The 25,124-nt window shown below is 40.4% G+C and overlaps 1 protein-coding gene across 1 annotated transcript in view; it reads right to left on the reverse strand.

The window, feature by feature from the left end:
• The window catches only part of MEI4 (meiotic double-stranded break formation protein 4), a gene marked incomplete at its 3' end in the record, with an annotated part of 189,259 nt that overhangs the window by 129,006 nt on the left and 35,129 nt on the right, over positions 1-25,124 (reverse strand). Inside the window, exon 2 of the mRNA XM_079716285.1 lies at positions 20,459-20,994. Within this exon, the coding sequence (XP_079572411.1) occupies positions 20,459-20,994 (536 nt within the window). The remainder of the gene's footprint in view (positions 1-20,458; positions 20,995-25,124) is intronic.

Below are 25,124 nucleotides of genomic sequence, written 5' to 3' on the forward strand. Positions count from 1 at the left end.
GAGTTTGCATAATAGCTTTCTCAAATGCTCCTTTACAATTCTGTTTTCTTGGATCCACTAAGGCATTTACCAATTGTCTGAGTCTTCTCCAGCTTCTAACAGTTTGTTGCTATTGTCTGGTTTCCCATTTCCCCCATATGCTTATGCCTTTAAAAAGTCCTTCACTATTGTTTTAATCAGGTAGAAGCCAAGTTAGATGTCTGTCCTCACTCTACCAACTTTAAGGAGAAATCTTCCAGGACATAATTTGTCCCCAGTATCTATTTTAAATCTGTATAATTCTTTTCATTTCTACCTCCATCAACCTAGTGTAAGCCGTCATCCACTCTCACCTGGACTGCAACATGGCCTAAATGGTTTCTCTACCTCCACCTCTTGTCCCCCTTCTAATCAATGACCTCAGAGGTATTCAGAGTGAGGTTTTGAAACCTAAAGCAATGACTTCCATTGCATAGCAAATAAAATCCAAACTCCTTGCAGCAGCCTGTCCAAAAGATGCTGCGGGCTGCAAGTTGCAGAAAACCCAACTCAAACCACTTTAAAGGCTAACGAAATGCACTGACTCCTGTGAGTGGAAATCCAGAGACTGAGGAGGCTGCTCTGGCTGCTGACCGGCTCTGGTTGGATTTCCTGTGATTTTCTGGACTTGACCCTCCTTTATGTAGCTACTCTGCCCTTCAGATGCCAGCAGGATGATTGCGAGTCCCAGCTTTACATCTTCACAAGACAGTAGCCAGAGGAAGAGATGGAGAATTGCTTCTAGGAATCTCTCAAGAGAATGAGAAGAAACTTCCTAAGAAGCCCAGAGGAACACGTGCATGGCCTGTACATAGATAGGGATAGACATTTTAATAAAATCAAAGGGTAATAAGAGTGGAAATGAATAGTGGGTAGGTGCGGTAGGCTAGAACATGGCCCTCAAAAGATATCTACATCAAGTCCCTCTAACCTGTGAATGCCACTATCTTATTTAGAAAAAGGGTCCTTGCGGAGGTGATTAAGTAAAGGATCTTGAAATGAAGAGAGAATCCTGGATTGTTCAGGAAGTCCCTAAATACCATCACCAGTATCCTCATAAGTAAGAGGCACAGGGCGCTTGGACACACAGTGAAGAAGGCAACGTGAAGATGAAAGAGAGCAGGATGCAGCCACAACCCAGCAATGCCAGAAGCCACCAGGAGCTGTCAGAGGCAAGGAACAGACTCTCCCCTAGCATCTCTAGACAAAAACACCTTTATTTCAGATTTCTGGCCACCAGAACTGTGAGAGAATAAATTTCTGTTGTTAAGCCTTCGAGAATAGGGCAGTTTGTTTCAGCGGCCCCAGGAAATAAACACAGTAGGCATCCTACCAATCCATTACAGTCCATACTTTCCCAAACTCATTACGCAGCTCTCCGCCCTTCCCTCTCTCAACGTGAGCACACGCCACCTTCCAATCACTCACCCATCCTGTCTCAGGGGCACATGCTGCGACCACTGTCTCAACAGTCCTTACTCCAAACTCCCTCTCATTCTATTTAAAAGCTACTTCCTCCATGAGGCCTTGCCTGTCCCACCAATTTAAATTAGATCTTGTCTTTCATCCTCTCCCATTGCACCCTGCTCATTTCTTTTTTGCATACCTGTTATGTTAGTTTACAGTTTACGGCTATCTTGATTATTAGCTCCCTAAGTCAGTGACTGTGTCTCATTAGTCAACCACAGTATATCCAGCATCTCTGGCAGAATCCAGCCCATTAGAGGGGTCCCGTGTTTCACATTAGAGACCTCACACTCAAAAAATACCATGGGAAAAACAAATAAATGAGTTAATGGTTAATTATATGCTCAGAGTAAAATGTTCTGCTTCAAAGTCATCATTGCCTATAAATAAAGGGGAAGCAATTTAATGTTCTCAGAATTCTTTGATTTTCCCAGGTCTTACATTTGATAGCTATGATTTAAGCTTTTCCAACCCTTATGAGTACTGATAACTAAGTGGGGTGGGTACTTTAAGCAGATTCCGAACTCAGTGGGAAAAATAAACTAAAAAAAAATGATAGCTTCAAATTCCTATTTATAAATTTATAAAGAGCAAACTTTAAATGTATTTCACAAAACTTATTAAAACAGGAAGGAAGATATTTTAATTTTTATGTAGACACAAGCAAAACCACATAGTTTACATACTCAATTAGAAACTAGTGCTATACGACTCAATATACAATCATAAAGTCTCCAACAGACTGTTATTTATAGCCAATAAAGAATAAAAGGAACAAGTGACCCTATATTATAATGCAGAGCAGTTTTTCTTCCATTATTGCTTTTTATAAACATAAACCTTTGTACAGAATAAAATGCAGCAACTCACCGAAGCAAACTATACATATTCTTGTTATAAAATTGACAGAAATATTGCTAAGGTCTTTGATTTCCAATGAATAGTTTTTGATCCCATAAATTGAAGTCAGTTTACTTCTTTTGCATTTAGGACAAAAACATATGGATCATTTTTTAAATTAATGATGGAAATAAGATATAGTAGAAAAGGGGAAGAATTTGTGGTCACATCTATAGGTTTGAGAAGCAGGTGTTCCATGACTGGTTAATTAAGTAACTTTACTGAGTCCTTTAACCTACCTATCCTCAATCTTTTCCACTATAAACTGAAGATAGTAATAACAGCCACGACACAGAGTTGCTGACAGAAGAGATAATAAACTCCATGTGAAACTGCTTCACAATCTATGAAGTATAATATGAAGATAGACTGCTGTTAATTATCTTAGGAAGAGATAAACTATACCTTGAAGGTAAACTGAACCAAGTTCTGCTCTGTCTACTCCTGGTTCCTCTGAATGAGGTAGAAAATCCAAGGAATGTCTGATTGATGCAATGGTCAAATGAGTATTAAGATTTTAGTTTATGACACAACTTGCTTCAGTAAATGCTTATTAAGTTAAACTACAACCGCAGGAACATTAGCCCAGAATTCTTTTTTTTTTTTTAAACACAGCTCTGCAAAAAGATGCAAAGGGGCATGGAGGCTTAACCTTAGACACAACTTCTGTTTACCCAGGAGTGTCCAAAAAACAAAAAAGCAGACTGTAAGTAGCCTTAAAAATCTGGGAGGCAAACTTTAAGAAACTGATGAACACCTATGACAAAAACAGAAACAGAGGATAAGTCAGCAAAGGAGCAAAAGCCTATGTCATTACTACAATGATGCCCTAACTCACAGCAAAAAAGAGGTAAAACAAATGCTGCTACCTAGACAGAACTATAATAAAAAGTTAACAGGTTTTATTGGTTGATATGATTGTGGTATGATTGAGTTTCACATAAAACTAGGAAACACACATTGGTGAAAAAAGACATCTGATTTCATGAAACCTATCTTCAGATTTACCTAAAAACTGCCTGAAGGCCACATCATTGGTGATCTAAGCAAAAAGGACAGGCTGAGGGGAATCAACAGCGAGCATATCTGACAGCAGAAACATAACCCAGACAGGAAGGGATGGGTGCAAAGAGTGAGTGAAACCATGACACTCAAATAGTTAATTTACAATGGATTTTCTTTTAAGATTTTTTTTTTTTAATGTGGACCACTTTTAAAAAAGATATCTTTCTCGGAATATAATTGCTTTACAATGGTGTGTAACTTTCTGCTTTATAACAAAGTGAATCAGCTATACATATACATATGTTCCCATATCTCCTCCCTCTTGCGTCTCCCTCCCTCCCACCCTCCCTATCCCACCCCTCTAGGTGGTCACAAAGCACCGAGCTGATCTCCCTGTGCTGTGCAAGTGCTTCCACCAGCTATCTATTTTACGTTTGGTGGTGTATATGTGTCCAGGCCACTCTCTCATTTCGTGCCAGCTTACCCTTCCCCCTCCACGTGTCCTCAAGTCCATTCTCTACGTCTGAGTCTTTATTCCTGTCCTGCACCTAGGTTCTACAGAACCTTTTTCTTTTGATTGCATACTTATGTGTGAGCATTTGTTTCTATTTCTGACTTACTTCACTCTGTATGACAATCTCTAGGTCCATCCACCTCACTACAAATAACTCAATTTCTTTTCCTTTTAAGGTAGAGCAATATTCCATTGCATATATGCACCACATCTTCTTTATCCATTCATCTGTTGATGGACACTTAGATTGCTTCCATGTCCTGGCTACTGTAAATAGAGCTGCAGTGAACACTGTGCTACATGACTCTTTTTTTTTTTTTGCGGTACGCGGGCCTCTAACCATTGTGGCCTCTCCCGTTGCAGAGCACAGGCTCCGGATGCGCAGGCCCAGCGGCCATGGCTCATGGGCCCAGCCACTCCGCGGCATATGGGATCCTCCCGGACCGCGGCACGAACCCGTATCCCCTGCATCGGCAGGCGGACTCCCAACCACTGCGCCACCAGGGAGGCCCTACATGACTCTTTTTGAATGACAGTTTTCTCAGGGTATATGCCCAGCAGGGGATTGCTGGGTCATATGGTAGTTCTATTTTTACTTTAAGGACCTTCTATACTGTTCTCCATAGTGGCTGTATCAATTTACATTCCCACCAACAGTGCAAGAGGGCCCCATTTTCTCTACACCCTCTCCAGCATTTACTGTTTGTAGATTTTTTAATGATGACCATGCTGACCGGTGTGAGGTGATACCTCATTGTAGTTTTCATTTGCATTTCTCTAATGATTAGTGATGATGAGCATGCTTTCATGTGTTTGCTGGCAATCTGTATATCTTCTTTGGAGAAATGTCTATTCATATCTTTGCCAATTAGTGGATTGGGTTGTTTGTTTTTTGACATCGAGCTGCATGAGCTGCTTGTATATTTTGGAGATTAATCCTTTGTCCGTTGATTCGTTTGCAAATATTTTCTCCCATTCTGAGAGCTTTTCGTCTTGTTTATGTTTTCCTTTGCTATGAAAAAGCTTTTAAGCTTCATTAGGTCCCATTTGTTTATTTTTGTTTCCATTTCTCTAGGAGGTGGGTCAAAAAGGATCTTGCTGTGATTTATGTCACAGAGTGTTCTGCCTATGTTTTCCTCTAAGAGTTTTATAGTGTTTGGCCTTACGTTTAAGTCTTTAATCCATTATAAGTTTATTTTTGTGTACAGTGTTAGGGAGTGTTCTAATTTCATTCTTTGACATGTAGCTGTCCAGTTTTCCAAGCACCACTTATTGAAGAGGCTGTCTTTTCTCCAATGTATATTCTTGCCTCCTTTATAAAAACTAAGGTGACCATATGTGTGTGGGTTTATCTCTGGGCTTTCTATCCTGTTCCACTGATCTATATTTCTGTTTTTGTGCCAGTACCATACTGCCTTGATTACTGTAGCTTTGTAGTATACTCTGAAGCCAGGGAGCCTGTTTCCTCCAGCTCAGTTTTTCTTTCTCAAGACTGCTTGGGCTATTCGGGGTCTTTTGTGTTTCCATAAAAATTATGGTATTTTTTGTTTTAGTTCTGTAAAAAATGCCATAGGTAGTTTGATAGGGATTGCACTGAATCTGTAGATTGCTTTGGGTAGTAGAGTCATTTTCACAATGTTGATTCTTCCAATCCAAGAACATGGTATATCTCTCCATCTGCTGGTATCATCTTTAATTTCTTTCATCAGTGTCTTATAGTTTTCTGCATACAGGTCTTTTGTCTCCTTAGGTGGGTTTTTTCCTAGGTATTTTATACTTCTTGTTGAAATGGTAAATGGGAGTGTTTCCTTAATTTCTCTTTCAGATTTTTCAGCATTAGCATATAGGAATGGAAGAGATTTCTGTGCTTTAATTTTGTATCCTGCTGCTTTACCAAATTCACTGAGTAGCTCTAGTAGTTTTCTGGTAGCATCTTTAGGATTCTCTATGTATAGTATCATGTCATCTGCAAACAGTGACAGCTTTACTTCTTCTTTTCTGATTTGGATTCTTTTATTTCTTTTACTTCCCTGATTGCTGTGGCTAAAGCTTCTAAAACTATGTTGAATAATAGTGGTGAGAGTGGGCAACCATGTCTTGTTCCTGATCTTAGTGGAAATGGTTTCATTTTTTCACCATTGAGAACAGGTTGGCTGTGGGTTTCTCATATATGGAGTTTATTATTTTGAGGTAAGTTTGATCTATGCCCACCTTGTAGAGGGTTTTTGTCAAAAATGGGTGTTGAATTTTTTCGAAAGCTTTTTCTGCATCTGTTGAGATGATCATATGTTTTTGTCCTACAGTTTGTTAATATGGTGTATCACATTGATTGATTTGCGTATGTAGAAGAATCCTTGCATTCCTTGGATAAACCCCACTTGATCCCGGTGTATGATCCTTTTGATGTGCTGTTGGATTCTGTTTGCTAGTATTTTGCTGAGGCTTTTTACATGTATGTTCATCAGTGATATTGGCCTGTAGTTTTCTTTTATTATGACATCTTTGCCTCATTTTGGTATGGGGGTGATGGTGGCCTTGCAGAATGAGTTTGGGAGTGTTCCTACCTCTGCTATATTTTGGAAGAGGTTGAGAAGGATAGGTGTTAGCTCTTCTCTAAATGTCTGATAGAATTCGCCTGTGAAAGCCATCTGGTCCTGAGCTTTTATTTGTTGGAAGATTTTTAATCATAGTTTCAACTTCAGCGCTTGTGATTGGTCTGTTTATATTTTCTACTTCCTCCAGATTCAGTCTTGGAAGGTTGTGCTTTTCTGAGAATTTGTCCATTTCTTCCAGGTCATCATTTTATTGGCATATAGTTGCTTGTAGTAATCTCTCATGATTCTTTGTATTTATGCAGTGTCAGTTGTTACCTCTCCTTTTTCATTTCTAATTCTATTGATTTGAGTCTTCTCCCTTTTTTCTTGATGAAGCTGGCTAATGGTTTATCAATTTTGTTTATTTTCTCAAAGAACCAGCTTTTAGTTTACTGATCTTTGCTATCATTTCCTTCATTTCTTTTTCATTTATTTCTGATATGATCTTTATGATTTCTTTCCTTCTGCTAACTTTGGGGATTTTTTGTTTGTTTTCTCTACTTGCGCTAGGCATAGGTTAAGTCGTTTATTTGAGATGTTTCTTGTTTCTTGAGGTAGGACTGTATTACTATAAACTTCCCTCTGAGAACTGCTTTTGCTGCATCCCATAGGTTTTGCGTCATTGTATTTTCATTGTCATTTATTCTAGGTATTGTTTGATTTCTTCTTTGGTTTCTTCGGTGATATCTTGGTTATTTAGTAGTGTACTGTTTAGCCTCCATGTGTTTGTATATTTTACAGATTTTTTTCCTGTAATTGTTATCTAGTCTCACAGCATTGTGGTCAGAAGAGATACTTGATACAATTTCAAGTTTCTTAAATTTACCAAGCCTTGATTTGTGACCCACGATATGATCTATCCTGGAGAATGTTCCATGAGCACTTGAGAAGAAAGTATATTCTGTTGTTTTTGGATGGAATGTCCTACAAGTACCAAGTAAGTCTATCTTGTTTAATGTATCATTTAAAGCTTGTGTTTATTTATTTTCATTTTGGATGATCTGTCCATTGGTGAAAGTGTGGTGTTAAATTCCCCTACTATTATTGTATTACTGCCGAGTTCCCCTTTTATAGCTGTTAGCATTTGCCTTATGTATTGAGGTGATCCTATCTTGGGTGCATAAATATTTTCAATTGTTATATCTTCTTGGATTGATCCCTTGATCATTATATAGTGTCCTTCTTTGTGTCTTGTAACAGTCTATTTTAAAGTCTATTTTGTGTGATATGAGAATTGCTACTCCAGCTTTCTTTTGATTTCCATTTGCATGGAATATCTTTTTCCATCCCCTCAGTTTCAGTCTGTATCTGTCCCTAGGTGTGAAGTGAGTCTCTTGTAGACAGCATATATATGGGTCTTAATTTTGTATCCATTCGGCCAGTCTGTCTTTTGGTAGGAGCATTTAATCCATTTACATTTAAGGTCATTATCGGTATGTATGTTCCTATTAACATTTTCTTAACTATTTTGGGTTTGTTATTGTAGCTCTGTTCCTTCTCTTATGTTTCCCACCTAGAGAAGTTCCTTTAGCATTTGCTGTAAAGCTGGTTTGGTGGTGCTGAATTCTCTTAGATTTTGCTTGTCTGTGAAGGTTTTGATTTCTCTGTTGAATCTGAATGAGGTCTTTGTTCGGTAGAGTATTCTTGGTTGTAGGTTTTTCTCCCTTATCACATTAAATATATCCCACCACTCCCTTCTGGCTTGCAGAGTTTCTGCTGAAAGATTAGCTGTTAACCTTATGGGGATTCGCTTGTGTGTTATTTGTTGTTTTTCCCTTGCTGCTTTTAATATTTTTTCTTTGTATTTAATTTTTGATAGTTGGAATAATATGCGTCTTGGTGTGTTTCTCCTTGGATTTATCCTGTATGGGTTTCTCTGAGCTTCCTGGACTTGATTGACTATTCCCTTTCCCATATTAGGGAAGTTTTCAACTATAAGCTCTTCAAATATTTTCTCAGTCCCTTTCATTTTCTCTTCTTCTTCTGGGACCCCTATAATATGAATGATGGTGGGTTTAACGTTGTCACAGAGGTCTCTGAGACTGTCCTCAATTCTTTGCATTCTTTTTTCTTTATTCTCCTCTGTGATAGTTATTTCTGCTCTTTTATCTTCCAGGTCACTTATCCGTTCTTCTGCTTCAGTTATTCTCCTATTGATTCCTTCTAGAGAATTTTTAATGTCATTTATTATGTTGTTCATCATTGTTTGTTTGCTCTTCAGTTCTTCTATGTCCTAGTTAAATGTTTCTTGTAGTTTCTCTATTCTAGTTCCAAGATTTTGGATTATCTTTACTATCATTACTCTGGATTCTTTTTCAGGTAGACTGCCTATTTCCTCTTCATCTGTTTGGTCTGGTGGGGGTTTTTACTTTGCTCCTTGATCTTTTGTGTATTTCTCTGTCTTCTCATTTTGCTTAACTTACTGCATTTGGGGGTCTCCTTTTCACCAGCTGCAGGTTCGTAGTTCCCGTTGTTTTTGGTGTCTGACCCCAGTGCGTAAGGTCAGTCAGTGGGTTGTGTAGGCTTCTTGGTGGAGGGGACTGGTGCCTGTGTTCTGGTGGATGAGGCTGGATCTTCCCTTTCTGGTGGGCAGGGCCACATCCAGTGGTGTGTTTTGGGGTTTCTGTGAACTTATTATGATTCCAGGGAGCCTCTCAGCGAATGCATGGGGTCGTTTTCCTTTCTTGCTTGTTGTTTGGCATGGGGTGTCCATCACTGTAGCTTGCTGGTCATTGAGTGGAGCTGGGTCTTAGCATTGAGATGGAGATCTCTGGGAGAGCTTTCACTATTTGATATTATGTGGGGCTGGGAGGTCTCTGGTGGACCAATGTCCTGGACTCGCCTCTCCCATCTAAGAAGCTCAGGCCTGACACCCAGCCAGAGCACCAAGACCCTGTCAGACGCACAGGTCAGAAGAAAAGGGAGGACAAAAAAAGAAAGAAAGAAAAATAAATAAATAAAATAAAGTTATTAAAATAAAAAATAAAAACAATATTAAAAATAAAATTAAAAAGCAATAAACAAAGAAGAATGAAAGAATACAGCAACCAAACCAATAACCAATGATAACAAGCACTAAAAACTATACTAAAAAAAAGAAAAAAAAATGGACAGAAAGAACCCTAGGACAAATGGTAAAAGCAAAGCTATACAGACAAAATCACACAATGAAGCATACACATACACATTCACAAAAATAGAAAAAGGAAAATATATATATACATTAAAAAAAGGAAGAGCAACCAAATCAATAAACAAATCTACCAATGATAATAAACTGTAATTCCTAAACTAAGATAAACAAAACCAGAAACAAATTAGATGCAGAAAGCAAACCCCATGTCTACAGTTGCTCCCAAAGTCTACTGCCTCAATTTTGGGATGGATCGTTGTGTATTCAGGTATTCCACAGATGCAGGGTACATCAAGCTGATTGTGGAGAGTTAATCTGCTGCTACTGAGGCTGCTGGGAGAGATTTCCCTTTCTCTTCTTTGTTCGCACAGCTCCCAGGGTTCAGCTTTGGATTTGACCCCGCCTCTGCGTGTAGGTCACCTGAGAGCGTCTGTTCCTGCCCAGACGGGACGAGGTTAAAGTAGCAGCTGATTAGGGACCTCTGGCTCACTGAGGCCAGGGGAGGGGTACGGAATGTGGGGTGAGCCTGTGGCGGCAGAGGCCGGCGTGATGTTGCAACAGCCTGAGGCACGCCGTGTGTTCTCCCAGGGAACTTATCCCTCTATCACAGGACTCTGGCAGTGGCGAGCTGCACAGCCTCCTGGGGTGGGGTGAGGTGTGGATAGTGACCTGTGGCTTCACACAGGATTCCTGGTGGCTGTAGCAGCAGTCTTGGCATTTCATGCTGGTCTCTGGGGTCCGTTCTGATAGCCGTGGCTCATGCCTCTCTCTGGAGCTCGTTTAGGTGGTGCTCTGAATCCCCTCTCCTCGCACACCCCAAAACTATGGTCTCTTGCCTCTTCAGCAGCTCCAGACATTTTCCCAGACACACTCCTGGCTAGCTGTGGTGCACTAGCCCCTCCAGGCTGTGTTCACACAGCCAACCCCAGTCCTCTCCCTGGGGTCTGACCTCCGAAGCCTGAGCCTCAGCTCCCAGCCCCCACCTGCCCCAGCAGGTGAGCAGACAAGCCTCTCAGGCTGGTGAGTGCTGGTTGGCACCAATCCTCTGTGCGGGAATCTCTCCACTTTGCCCTCTGCACCCCTGTTGCTGTGCTCTCCTCTGTGGCTCCGAAGCTTCCTCCCCGCCCACCCCCCGTCTCCACCAGTGAAGGGGCTTCCTAGTGTGTGGAAACTTTTCCTCCTTCACAGCTCCCTCCCACTGGTGCAGGTCCCGGCCCTATTCTTTTGTCTCTGTTTATTCTTTTTTCTTTTGTCCTATCCAGGTACGTAGGGAGTTTCTTGCGTTTTGGGAGGTCTGAGGTCTTCTGCCAGCATTTAGTAGGTGTTCTGTAGGAGCTGTTCCACATATATGTAGGTGTATTTCTGATGTATTTGTGGGGAGGAAGGTGATCTCCACATCTTACTCCTCCGCCACCTTGAAGTTCCCACTATGTGGACCATTTAAAAGTTTTTATTGAATTTGTTACAACAGTGCTTCTGTTTTATGTTTCATATTTTTGGCCGCAAGGCATGTGGGATCTTAGCTCTCCAACCAGGGATTGAACCTGCACCCTCTGCATTGGAAGGCAATGTCTTAACCACTAGACCACCAGGGAAGTCCCTACAATGCATTTTCTATAATTAAAATAGGAAGAAAAATCCATGATACCTGCCAATAAGCTCATCGGTCAGCGGGAAGCCGTGGCCATTGGAAGGGTAGTTAGTGACACCACGAAATGAGGCCCTGTTGCCTAGTACATGGAGGTGCTTCAGAAATGTCATTACAGTGTCAGTAAGACAGAGCTGCTCCTCGGGAAGGTTTTATACACAGAAAAATTTGATCAAAACACAGAAGATGGTATTTAAGTATATAGGGGTATATGAAGTGTAACTTGTCATTTACTTTCATTCTCTTATTTTCAATTCAGAAAATACTTCATCTTGCTCCTGGAATGAGCTCAGCATTATATCAGGAATAGTAGAGAAAATAGGATATGGCCCTTCCTCAGGAGAGCATACGATACCTGATATTATGCTAATAAGCACTTCATTTGCATCTACTCATTGAAAATTCCCAACAGCCCTGTGAGGTTATCACATTTACTGACCCCATTTTATAGATGTGGAACTCCGTATCAGTTATCTAAGGCCAGCGCTAGTAAATAAAAGTTAGGGCATGCTAACCTAAGCTGTTCATCTCTGTGATAAAAACATTTGACAGGTTTAATAAAACATTAAAAAAATTCAAGCCATACTAGATAAGTTGAAATAATATAGCATATGGCAAACTGAGAAGTGAATTATGTAGACAATAATCACTACAGAAGTTCAGAAGAGGAGCCCATTTCAGGATCAAATTGATAAGAAAGAATTTATGAGTGAAGTAAGATTTGAGTCATGTTTTGAGGTATTTATTTGGGTGGGGTGTGCAAGTCAGTCTCAATGGTTTTCCCAGATGTTGTTTACTTTGGGGATCACATCATCGTTTCAGAATCACATGAAAAGGATGAGTTTCCTCCTAGGAAAAAAAGCACATGCTCCTACACACAAAATTGTGCACATGATTTTAAATTGTACACCTTATACCTCAGGGTTGCAGAAGAAACTCAAGTATTTAACAAAACAATACAAGAACCTTCACTACCTGGACCTTCTCATCACATTAGGTGCATGTCTTCCAAAGCTCCACTACTTCCCAACCGAACCCCCCAGACCGCAGCAGTTCCAGGGCTCTCCAAGCTTCCCTCTGCCTCAGTGTCTCTTGTCAAGCAGCTGGCATACCTCCCCCAAGTTATCTTTCAGGGGGCCCTTCTAAATCTTGCCTATCTTTCCAGGTTAGTTCAAGGCACTGGAAAGCCTCAAATATGAAAAACAGTGATCAACTGAGATGGGGAAATCAAGACCAGAAGAAAATAGAGGCAAAGCAGGGAACAAGGAAAATATAAAAGTTTTACACATTATTGTACATAAAACAAGAACTGGGAGCTATGAAAAGGAACAATCAAGAGAACAGGAACTCATAGAAACGAAAAATATTTCAGCAGAAATAAAAATTCAATAGAATGACTAAAAGAAAAAGTTGAGGAAATCTCCCAGGAAAAATAAAAAGAAAAAGAATAAACAGTACAAGAAAAAAAGATAAGAAATCTAGAGGATCAGACCAAGAACTGTTCTAGAAAAAGAATACAGAGAAGATAAAAGGCAGAAATATATGAGAAAAACTATTCAAAAATTTTTCAGAACTGAAAGATGGAATCCCAAATTCAAAGACCCACCAAGGACTCAAGAAAAAGACCCACACTGAGGTACACCATCCTGTAATTACAAAACAATGGAAACAGGAGAGATCCTAAGTGCTTCTGCGGGTGTGTGAGGTTGAGGGATAGATCATGTTGAAGGAATTACAATCAGAATTACACTGGAAATCTCATTAGAAACACTGGAATCCAGAAGTTAGTAGAAAAATGTTTTAAATTCTACAGAAAAAAATGATTTCCAACCAGAAAATCTATCTTAATCCACTAATAAAGTTTAAAGTTGGAATAAAATATTTTAAGCAAACAAATATTTTTAAAGTTTACATCCCAGGAATCCATTCTAAGTGAGCTCGTAAACAATGTGCATCACCTAAATGAAGTTATAAACTAAGGAGAGGAATATATGAGATCTAGGGACTCAGAGACACAGCACAAAAAAGCAGCAAAGGGAATTCCCAGGGTGGTGATTAAAAGAAGTCTATGGAGTAAAGCTGATCAGAGACACAGGAAGCTCAGCCCAGATGAGAACAGGAAGATGAAGGGCTCCAGAAGGTGTATCTTAAAATAAATAAAAGATGGAACTGATAAATGACTTAATTTGTTTGGCCATAAAATAAATAAAAGATGGAACTGATAAATGACTTAATTTGTTTGGCCATACTGAGAGGATGTTTACAACCCTGTCAAAGTATCTGAAAGAAGCATCAATTATAGGTATGCAGAAAACTAAGCAAGTGGAAAAAAAAATCCTAAGGAAAAAAAAAGCTGTAAAAAAAGGAAATGAAACCATTGTATATTAGATGTGTTGGTGTTAAAAATTACATATTTATAATAATATAAATATGCAGTAACATATTTATAATAATACAAATACATCATGGCATATTTATAATAGTACAAATACATCTTGGCATGTTTATAATAATACAAATATGTCATGACATATTTATAATAATATAAATATGTAATATTTATTTAACCAAAACTATGACAAAACTATGATTGAGGAGTATGATTGGAAGAGAGCAGCCACATAAGACATACATTTTTGTCTTCTATGATAAAAAGTGAACAGATAAAAAAGAAAATAATCTGAGAAATAGTAGCATAAGCCTTTTGTTTAAAAGCACAGGTGTGAGTGGGGGCATAATGAGAGTACAGACCTGGCCATGGTGGTCTCGGGTAGGACAGAGGGCTAGCTCTGTCATTAGAATATGGAATAGTACATATTTAAAAATACATGCACAGGTTTCCACTTCTGGAAAGTGGACTTGTGTATCTCTCATCCTCTCACTAAGTACTAAAAACCCTAGGCATTATATTTAAAACACACCCAAGAAGACTGACAGGTGGACAGGCTATGAGCCTTAGGACCAAAGGAAGGACTAGGTGGTGAGCTCTCCGGTTTTCTTTTCCTTTTTTTTTTTCTGTAATTACTTAGTTTTTGTTTTGTTTTGTTTTGTTTTTGTTTTTTTTAATTGAAGTATAGTCCATTTACAATGTTGTGTTAGTTTCAAGTGTACAGCAAAGTGATTCCGTTATACATATATATACATGTACATATACATATATATATATATTCTTTCTCAGATTCTTTTCCCTTGTAGGTTATTACAAAATACTGAGTATAGCTCCCTGTGCTGTAGAGCAGTCCCTTGTCGGTTATTTTATATACAGTAATGTGTATATATCAGTCCCAAACTCCTAATTTATCTCTCCCCACCTTTCCCCTTTGGTAACCATAAGCTTGCTTTCCATGTTTGTGGGTCTATTTCTATTTTGTAAATAAGTTCATTTGCACCATTTTTTTTTAGATTCCACATATAAGTGATATCATATGATATTTGTCTTTCTCTGTCTGACTTACTTCACTTAGTATGACAATCTCTAGGTCCATCCATGTTGCTGCAAATGGCATTATTTCATTCTTTTTTTATGGCTGAGTAATATTCCATTGTGTATATATACCACATCTTCTTTATCCATTCATCTGCCAATGATCATTTAGGTTGTTTTCATGTCTTGGCTATTGTAAACAGTGCTGCTATGAATACTGGGGTGCACGTATCTTTTCGAGTTACAGTTTTCTCCAGATATATGCCCGGGAGTGAGTGGGATTGAGAGGGTGTGGAGAAAAGCGGGAATGTAAATTGGTACAGCCACTACGGAAAACAGTATGGAGGTTCCTCAAAAAACAAAAAAAATAGATCTGATTTCCTTTTTGTCTCATTTATCCCACATTTGGAACTAAAAAAGCCAACAACCCAGAAATGCCAATGGGTACGGACAAAAACAACAACAACAACAATAAAAGTCTGCTCTCCTAGCCACAGGATGGAAAAGGGGCATCCCAGCAAGATGGAGAGCTTTAAAAGACAACCTCCCTAAGGCTGCCAAACTTCACTGGAAAAGACTGTGGCCCAGCCCCCTGTGGGAGCCAAGGCCACGGGAGGAACCTAGACCCCACCTGCACCAGCTACAATGAGACCCCCACACCCACCCCACCAAGCACCGCATGGAGCCCTGAGGACACAGAGTGAGGACAGCCTGGCACTGGCCCAGAGCCTGGATTCTGATGGAGGAGAAATCCGAGTCAGGAGCCCCTGCACCGTGAGACGTGTGCTGCGGTGAATTCGTGGGAAGGGTATTTAATCAGCCAAAGGAAAGGGAGATGGAGGCAGGGGACGAGGGAAGCTTCTCCAGGGAGCTGAGCCTCAAGCTCCGTCTGGAAAGCCGGGTGGAATTGGCTGGACCGCAGAAGGGCCTGGCAGGTCCCGCAGCACAGAGGGCAGGAACAGAACCGCGAGTCCTCGGACAACCACAAACACGTCTGCCTGACCGGGTGAAGAAGGTCCAGGATGGAACGGAGAGAGCTAAGGCCAAAGAGGCTGGACGAGGCCGTAGGGAAGGGCCCCACGGGCTGCGATGAGGAACGTGCCTCCTCACGGATCCAGCAGGGCCACCGCCGGACTCCCAGCCGTGCGGCGGGGGTCAGACGGGGTCAGACGAGTCGGGACTCTGGCAGGAAGGGATGAGCATCAGGGAGCCGGCAGCAGGTGGGAAGAGGACTCTGTAGGCGACACCTGCAGACCTCTGGGTCTGTCTTCCGGATGTGAGGATTGTGAGGAGAGAGGAGGGAGCGAGCAAGCACAGCCACGTGCCATTCTTATCCAAGGGGCTAGTGTGCACAGCCCCACTAACTAGTTTTCTGAGCCTCATCTTTCCTATCTATCAAATGGAAATAAGAGTGGCAACCGCACATATCTCACAGAGTTACTGTATGAAAATGGGCAACACAGCTTATTACGTCCTGTTGCTGCTGTATCAAACTACCACAAACTTAGTGGCTTAAAAGAACAAACATTTATTCCGTTACAGTTCTGGGGGTCAGAAGTCTGAAGGGGTCTCACTGGGCCCAAGGGAAGGGGCTGGCAGGCCTGCGATCCTTGTGGAGCCCATTTCCCTGCCTTCTCCAGCCTGCATTTCTTGGCTCTCGGCCCCGTCCTCCATCTCTACAGCAAGCAGCACAGCATCTTCAAAATTCTCTCTGATTTGGACACTGACTCTCCTGCCACTCTCTTTCACTTACAAGCACCCTTGTGGGTACTGGGCCCAGGTGGGTAATCCAGGAAAACCTCATCCCAAGGTCAGCTGATAAGCAACCTGAAATCCCACCCACCTGCCGTCATGTAAGGTAACATATTCACAAGCTCCAGGGATTAGGATGTGGACATCTCTGGGGGACCATTATTCTGCTTACAATACATACAAAAGATTCTAATTTCATGTCTATTTGATAATCAGTTTTTTTTCTATTTCACAACTAATATGTCTAAGAGTTGTTTTATGGTTTAAAAAAATAAGAAATCTGAAGAATATGTGTTCTAAGTAACTCATTATTATGTCTCTAAGATTTAGCAATGTATGCTAAATATCTAAAAAGCTCAATGATAACTATAGGTTTTTATATTTAACTTAATATAATCATTCCCATCTCTTTAAAACAAATGAAAATTTAAGACAAAGATACCACTGCAAAATCTAAATAGAACTATAAGCATTCTAGTGTTAAACTTCCATGATAGTAGAAATAGTTGGCCATACACTGCTAGGATTAGCTCATGCTGTTTCTAATCATAGAAATAAGCACATTTTAAAGTCTGGAAGTATAGGAAAGGTCAGTTTGTCAGTCAAACAAAGGGAATTAAATAACTCAAGGGGAAACCTTCCTGACCCCAAGCAAGTACCCAGAGGAATGAGGAAGGTGCCATACTGGAGCCTGTAAGTAGAAGACAGTTCAACCCAAGTTAAGTCACAATTGCATCCCAGGACCCCTAGAACAGGCCCAGTGCAGACCCCTGGAAGCCATCTGGTTTCAAGACATATATCTTCCATGCCTGTCAAATGTTACACTATAGATTATACCTTCAAGTCCTACCTAATGGTTATCCTAAAAATATAATACAGACATGGAACTAAGATAACAATTCCTAAAAAATTTGTTATTAAATAAACATAATATAAAGTTCCTTTAAAAAAAAGCACAAAAATAAATAGGATTTATTCAAATCTAAAAAAATCAGAAATCATATACTTTCCCCTAAACTTATTAATAATTTCAACCAAGCTAATATCAGAGAATTACTCAAAATAATTTCTAAGATATCTCATTTCAATCTCCTATTTCTTGAACATATGTGTATATATATATCTATGTATATACAGCTCTAATATAACTGATATTCATCATGAAGACCTCAAGATTTTGAAAGATACCAAGTTCTTACTGGTATCATTAAAGAAAGACTAAGTTATGGTCAGAATAATTTTACTACTGAATGCGTTGAGAACATGTTGTTGAATATTTAGATTTTATTTAAAACCTGACTGTACATGAATTATAGATACATGAAATCCCTCAGTCAGAATATTAAAGTATTCATACCACACCTTTTCGTATCACATTGCACAAACATAGGTTCACTTTAATGAAATCAGTAGCAGGGCTCACGTTTTTAACCAGTATAATTTAATTAACACTTCCAATCTATGGAAACAAGGTTTTTCAAAAGAAGTACTTTTTTCCCCTAAACTAGGATATTTTGTTTTAATAAATCAAGAATAGTATCAATAAAAAATATAATAGTAGGAGCTATCCTATATTTCATGTCAGAATATATTCTTTCTTGAGATTTTGTTTATTACTCAAGGAAAGCTAAAAAAAAAACCCACAGAAAAGCATTTATAAAGAGTAATTGTTAGTCAATTTTTCTACTAAAGAAGTTTTGTGAACATATCTGGAACAAGATGACAATGGTAATAATAATAATGATGGTAGTAATAACGACAAAAGTTTGAATGATTTAGTCTAAGATGCTTTTGCTGGGGAGAAGAAAAATCCCCAGAGATACAGTCATTAAAACTTATTTATGAACCATCATCCTAACTGTGAATGCAGTGAGCAATTTTATGATCCTACTTTCTCTAAATGGCAACAATGACCTCTCCAAGAAAAGTAGAGGTAATTGCAAGCAGAGGACAGCTTAACCTTCCCAGACAGACACAGGACTAAGATAACAATTAGATATTGGCTAAACAACAAAGCCGCTCATTCACTCATTCTTCCACTGCTGACCAACTATTCAACAAGGGCTTGTACCATGATAAATGGTATGAAAATACACTTTGACCCACCTGTACCATCACAAGTTTCCTCTATACATACAGTTCCCAACTCTACTCTTGTGTAGGCCAATCCTTCAGTGAGAGAAAGACTAGACTGAAAAAAATATTTGCATCATCTGGTAACTGATAAGGAATATGAATGCTAGTATCTGGAAGGCTCTAAGTCACACAAAACCTGTTTAAAGTAGTTTTAAAAGAAAGCAAACATATGCAAAAAAACAGATTTAGGAATATTAAGTATTCGAGGTATTTACTGATGGCTAAGAAGCTGATTATGTATCTCAGATAGATACCGTGGAAAATCTGATATTTGATTCCTGATTGACCATATTAGGTAGAAAAAAATTTCAGTTCCCTAGACAGAAAATTCATGATCTTTCAAAATGCCAACAGCTTAATTGTAAAGTTTTCTATAATATTGATCAAATCACACCGTAATAGAGAAGGAAAGAACAGATGGACGTGTAACAGATTAGCTCATTAGTTCAATTTTGTCACAGTTTTGAAAATTCAGGTAAAGCTGATATTGTACAAAATCTCTGAGCATTAGATAATGACACTGGGAACAAACATGAGACAGAGAGGTATCAGAAAAAACAAGGTCCAACAACCTTGTGAACCTTTACCCAATGAAATGTAGTAAATAAGTTAAATGGACCTTTTGGTCTCCTCTGATATTTTTAGTAGTCAATTAAAAAAGATTAAAATATGAAGGCATTTACAACCATCCCAAAGGATCAGATAGTGAAGAAGATAGAAAGTAATACCAAAAAGAAACTCTCCATTATGTCTCAAGAGCCAAACAACAAAACAACTTCAGGTTGCCTCAATGTCACCTGTAAGAAAAGAATCCCTGAGTCAACTTTTCTAAGCCATGTTAAGTAAATAAGAAAAACAAAAACCAAAACAATGCCATATAGTGTCTGTTCCTCAGCCAATGTATTCTATTAACCCACATCTGCAGTGGGTCCATGGGATATTATGCCACTTACAAGGGAAATTCTAACAGAAGAGAAAAACAGTATTTGACCTTCAGGCATCTGCTAGTCAATGCCAGAAAAAGAACAAACTCAATACAGTACAGGTAATCCATCCTGAGGAATTTAATGGTCATAGACGTTACAGATTGGAAAACCATAAGTATAAGTGGTGTTCTGAAAAGCATTGAGACTTTTTGAGCAATAGGAAGTAAATGTAGGCAGGGGAAAACAAAAGAGAAGCATCCAGGGCTTCCTTGGCGGTGCAGTGGTTGAGAATCCGCCTGCCGATGCAGGGGACATGGGTTCGATCCCTGGTCCAGGAAGATCCCACATGCTGTGGAGCAACTAAGCCCGTGTGCCACAACTACTGAGCCTGCGCTCTAGAGCCCATGAGCCACAACTACTGAGCCTGCTCTCTAGAGCCCGTGAGCCACAACTACTGAGCCCACGTGCCACAACTACCAAAGCCCACGTGCCTAGAGCCCGTGCTCCACGAGAGAAGCCACAGCAATGAGAAGCCCACACACTGCAACGAAGAGTAGCCCCTGCTCGCCGCAACTAGAGAAAGCCACGTGCAGCAACAAAGACCCAACACAGCCAAAAATAAATAAATAAATAAATTTTAAAAAAGAGAAGTATCCAAAGATACCAATAAAAAAACAGGGAAGGTAACTCAAAGTGGAGAAGCATAAGCTTGAAAGCACAGGCATCTATGGAGAGAACAAAGCTATGGCATCAGAGGCCACAGCTGGGTCATGAGTACCCAAGCAGATGTTGCTGGGTCAGAACTCCAGATGGCTGCAAAACAAGGTCCAACTGGTGACTGAGCCACGAGGCCAAGGGACCACAACAGGCATTACCCAGTGGGCGTGCTCACCCAAACTACTGACATGGTATTTCATACATAGAAAAGATGTATTACTTACCCGATTGATATGGCTGCTCCTTAAAATAACCTGTAGCAGGGTCTTCTCAAATTCTTCCAACTTCTTGGAACACTTTTTAAGAATATGATTAGATAAGTTACAATCACTCATCAGTCTAGCTAAAGTATCCACAGCTTCGATCCAAAAGCTTGAACAAGGAAGTCTGGGTTCTCGGTAAAAAGCGATCAAGCCATCCAGCAACTGAAAAACGGAATCGGATACTGTGGAAGAGGCGTTTTCAAAGTGGCGTAAGTCTGTTTTCAGACTCTCTGACTCGGTCAAGGTCTTCAGTCCAAGCAGATGTTGCAAGAACCCCATGTGGGAAGACAGAGGCTTTTCCAGAGGAGCACAAGGTCTGTCCACAATGGACAGTGGTGGGAAGGGGGTGGAGATGCAGCTCTCCCCAGAATGCTCGGTCGTCTCTGAAGGTTCAGTTCTCTGATCATTTGATAAAACGCACCCAGAATCTTCCAGCGGAGTCGAAGTGTTTTCAGAACTTCTAGGTTCCTGAGCTTGCAGCTGGGAAGATGGACCTCCTGAAATAGAAAGCAACAGAAGTGTTATCTTTCTGTATCTAATTTTTTTTTTTTGCTGCACCACACAGCATGTGGGATCTTAGTTCCCTGACCAGGGATCAAACCTGCGTCCCGTGCTTTGGAAGCACAGTCTTAACCATTGGGTCACCAGGGAAGTCCCTAACATTTCTTCATATAAAAACTAGACATTGATTTTTCTAACTTAAAATACTAAATGAAGCATGAAATATGTATTAAACATTTGAAAAGCAGTAGTATAAAAACTGATAGAGGAGAAACTGTGAATGAAATTGCTTAGACTGACTGCAGACAAGGTCTTTATCTGGTAGAAAGCACAGATGATTCATACATGTTTTGTTAAGTCACTATCTCCCAGTCAAGGCCATGCTTGAAAGATACAGAGGAGAGACCACGAAACCTGAAGGAGGTCACTGTCTGGTATAGATTCCAACAGGTACCTGCAAAACAACAGGTGTATGTAAGATAGAGATATGCTCAGGGCACTATGAAAGCAGGAGGAACACTGCACAGCCCACTCCAGTTAGATCAGTGCCTCCTGGAAGAAGTGATGGTAGAACTAATTTATAACACATAAGCAAGAATTCCAAGTTAAAAAGTTGGGGGAATGGAGGAAGAGAAGAGAATTCCATCTACCAAAGGGTACGCACAAAAGCACAACTTAAGAAGGAAAAGAAAAGCACTGTATATATAAGGACCCACCAGTAGTTTCATGTTCCTTTTACAGAAAATATACGGCAAGATATTAAGTTGGAGAAATACGTAGAGGCCGGTCGCAAAAGATCTTAGAAGAGATATTAAGAACCTCAGAATTTATACGTAGAGCGTAGAGTGAGTGTAAATTGGAAAAATTATCTATATACCCACACATATACCTAATATACAAAAATAAATATACAATGTATATATGTATGTGTACTCATTTATAATTATTCAAGTATATCTATCTATATCTATGTGTATATATGTGTGTGTGTGTGTGTGTGTGTGTGTGTGTCACAGATCCTTGAAACTATATATATAACCACCAGAATTTTCTGACATCAGCTGAGACATACTGCAGTTCAGGCTTAACTTAGTAACTTTAGGTCATTCTGTGACAGAGGTGCCATCGTAAACACAAAAAGGCTGTTGTTTGTAAAATGATTATCAGTAAAACGTACACACAAAATTCTCGCTGAATGTTCTACAGCACATGCATATACCTAGGCAACCACGCTTGAGAAATACTGATGTCAGCAGTGGAAGCAGGAATAGGACAGTAAACGACTTTCCTACGTAGGAAAGTGAAAATGGTCGTATTTTCATTTCACAGATCACTCTGTGGGCTTTGTGAATGGCACACTGGAGAAGGACCCAATGAGACACTGAAAGATCAGTTCAGAGTCATTCCTATCAGTCCTGATACCAAGTGATGAGAGACATGAAACAAGCAGTTACAGTGGAAGACTGGAAAGGAAACACAAAGGGAAGCCAGCTGACTGACTGACAGGCATTAAGAGTAGAGTAGGAATAAATGCATCCCGTGATTCTGAATTAGGTGACCGGGTGGACGACGGTGCTACCAACTGATCAGTAAAAACAAAAACAGAAAAATGGCTTAGGAGAAACAAAGAGAAGCTAGTCTTGGTCACGTAAACTTGGAAGCAACCAGAGGAAATCTAGGTGAAGATATTCACCTGGAAATTGGCCACATGAGCCGATGGATGGGGAAGAGGTCTAGACTGAAACTACATTTTAGGAGTCATCAGTGTGCAGGTGGGATGTGGAAGGATGAAAATGGTAATGATCACTCGGGGAGAGGATGCGCAGTGACCAGAGCAGAGGCTCCGAGAGGGACCCTGAGAAGCATCAATCTGAGGGCTGAGTAGAGAAAAGACAATCATCAGGGAGACAGAGAAGGAACCATTAAAGAGGTACAAGCAGAATAAAAACAACAGTGTCATGAAAGGCCAGGGAATAGTTTCAAAGAGAATTACACACAGGAGGGCAGTCCAATAAAATACAGAGCTAAAAATACATGTCAGAATTACCAGCTAGAAAATCACCAGCGATCAAGTCCAGAGCAGCTTCGGTCAGTCGGGGTGGTGGGCAGAAGCCACGGTGAGCAGACTGGAGAGTGACGGGGCAAGTCACAAAGACAGTCAAGAGTGGCGAAGGCTTCTGAGGACCTGGATCGGGACGGCTTAACACAGAGAGTAACTGCAGGCAAACATGGCCGGACACACGGGGAGAAACATGAGCAAATATAGACTATGAAGAGAAACGCTGGAGAAGCAAAAGCTGGAGGCAGGAGAGAAAAGAGTTGGGGCGTGACTCGGGAGCAGGCGGAAGGAGACTGAGTCGAGGACCAGTGGATGGGTTGCACTTACTGATGAGGAAGGAGTTTCCGCCCCCCACCCAGGCTGAAGGAAATAGGATGAGAATGTACAGGGATGTAAAAATACCCCTGGCACATAGGAAGTTAAAGGAGATCTCACCCAACAGTCTTTTTTAATTTTTTTTTATGTTGGAGACAGGGGACACTGGTTGAACAGGACATAAGAACAGTGGCAAAAGCAGCATCCTCTCCCTGCCCAGCATAGACTGGAGATCTATCTAATTTACTGCTCTGTTTTCCTTCAGTAAAATGAGAAGCTGATGAGGCAGAATCAGAGGATTAAGCTTTAATTTAGCATGCATTCATTTAACAAGTGTCTACTATGACCACTACAAATGTGCAAATGTGTGCTTGGGAATTATCACTACAGTATCTGTACTCCAAGTTAGGGAGGTGATGCAGCAAATTCCCAAATGTGGTGGTACCCAGAGCAGTGGACTGTCAGCAACATGTTTAACGACAAGTGGCTATTTCTATATTAAAACAGGCAGACAGGGCTTCCCTGGTGGCGCAGTGGTTGGGAGTCCGCCTGCCGATGCGGGGGGCATGGGTTCGTGCCCCGGTCCGGGAAGATCCCACATGCCGCAGAGCGGCTGGGCCCGTGAGCCATGGCCACTGAGCCTGCACGTCCGGAGCCTGTGCTCTGCAGCGGGAGAGGCTGCAGCAGTGAGAGGCCTGCGTACCTCAAAACAAAACAAAACAAAACAAACAAACAAAAAAAACAGGCAGACAACATGTTCATTTTAAGCCAACAGACACTTTCTTTTTCTTAGGAGCAAGGAAAAACATTTGAAATAACTTCTCAAGACATGCATCTCACTCTTCACACAAGTAAAACAGGGGGTACTATAGTAATTATTCAGGTAGATTACATATTTCTTTCACAAAATTCAAAAAGGTTCTCCACTAAGAAAGTGAACATAAGTTTAAATATTTTATTAACCTACTCAATTTTCCAGCAAAGTAAGCTGAACTTCACAGGTGATGATTTCAGGGAAGACTCGTGAAATGAATTCTCCCAACAACTAAGTTGGGAAGGGAAAGCTGCTTTCTTGTTTCTGCTTCTCACTCACTCCTTACTGAGGTGCCTTTGGGCAAGTAATCATCATGCCATCTCATCTGAGGTGCTCACAGGTGCAAATTTGAAGGGAATAGTTCTAACCACGCATGGGCTCTGGTGATAGGAATACACAAAACCAAGTACCATTCTTCCTCTCTGGTTTGTTTCTGTGTCCTCAGAGAAGAGTGAGAAGGCCATACGCTGAGGATGACAATTACTAAGGTCATGCTACCAAATCGAAGAAAGGAATCGATATTCACATTTCACTTTACAAAGTAGCTCCAGGGAATAATTCAATTGTTCAGAGGAACCCTGGAAAGTATGCTGTTATCCCTAATTTACCAATAAGGACATAAACACAGACTCAACTTGATGAAGAGGCCTGAGAAAAGCCACACAGTGAGCAAGGAAAACCAAGCCTTCTGTTTCAAGGCCTTCCAACCACAGCAAAGAGGCCTGTGTGTTTCCATACCAGCTTCTGTATATTTCCACTATGGCATTCATCAATTTCTTTTTTTTTTAAATAAATTTATTTATTTACTTATTTTTGGCTGCATCGGGTCTTCCTTCGTTGCTGCGCGCGGGCTTTCTCTAGTTGTGGTGAGCAGGGGCTACTCTTCGTTGCAGTGCGCAGGCTTCTCATTGCGGTGGCTTCTCTTGTTGTGGAGCACG

Source organism: Hyperoodon ampullatus, assembly GCF_949752795.1.
Source record: "Hyperoodon ampullatus genome assembly, chromosome: 12".
Classification (NCBI taxonomy): domain Eukaryota; kingdom Metazoa; phylum Chordata; class Mammalia; order Artiodactyla; family Ziphiidae; genus Hyperoodon; species Hyperoodon ampullatus.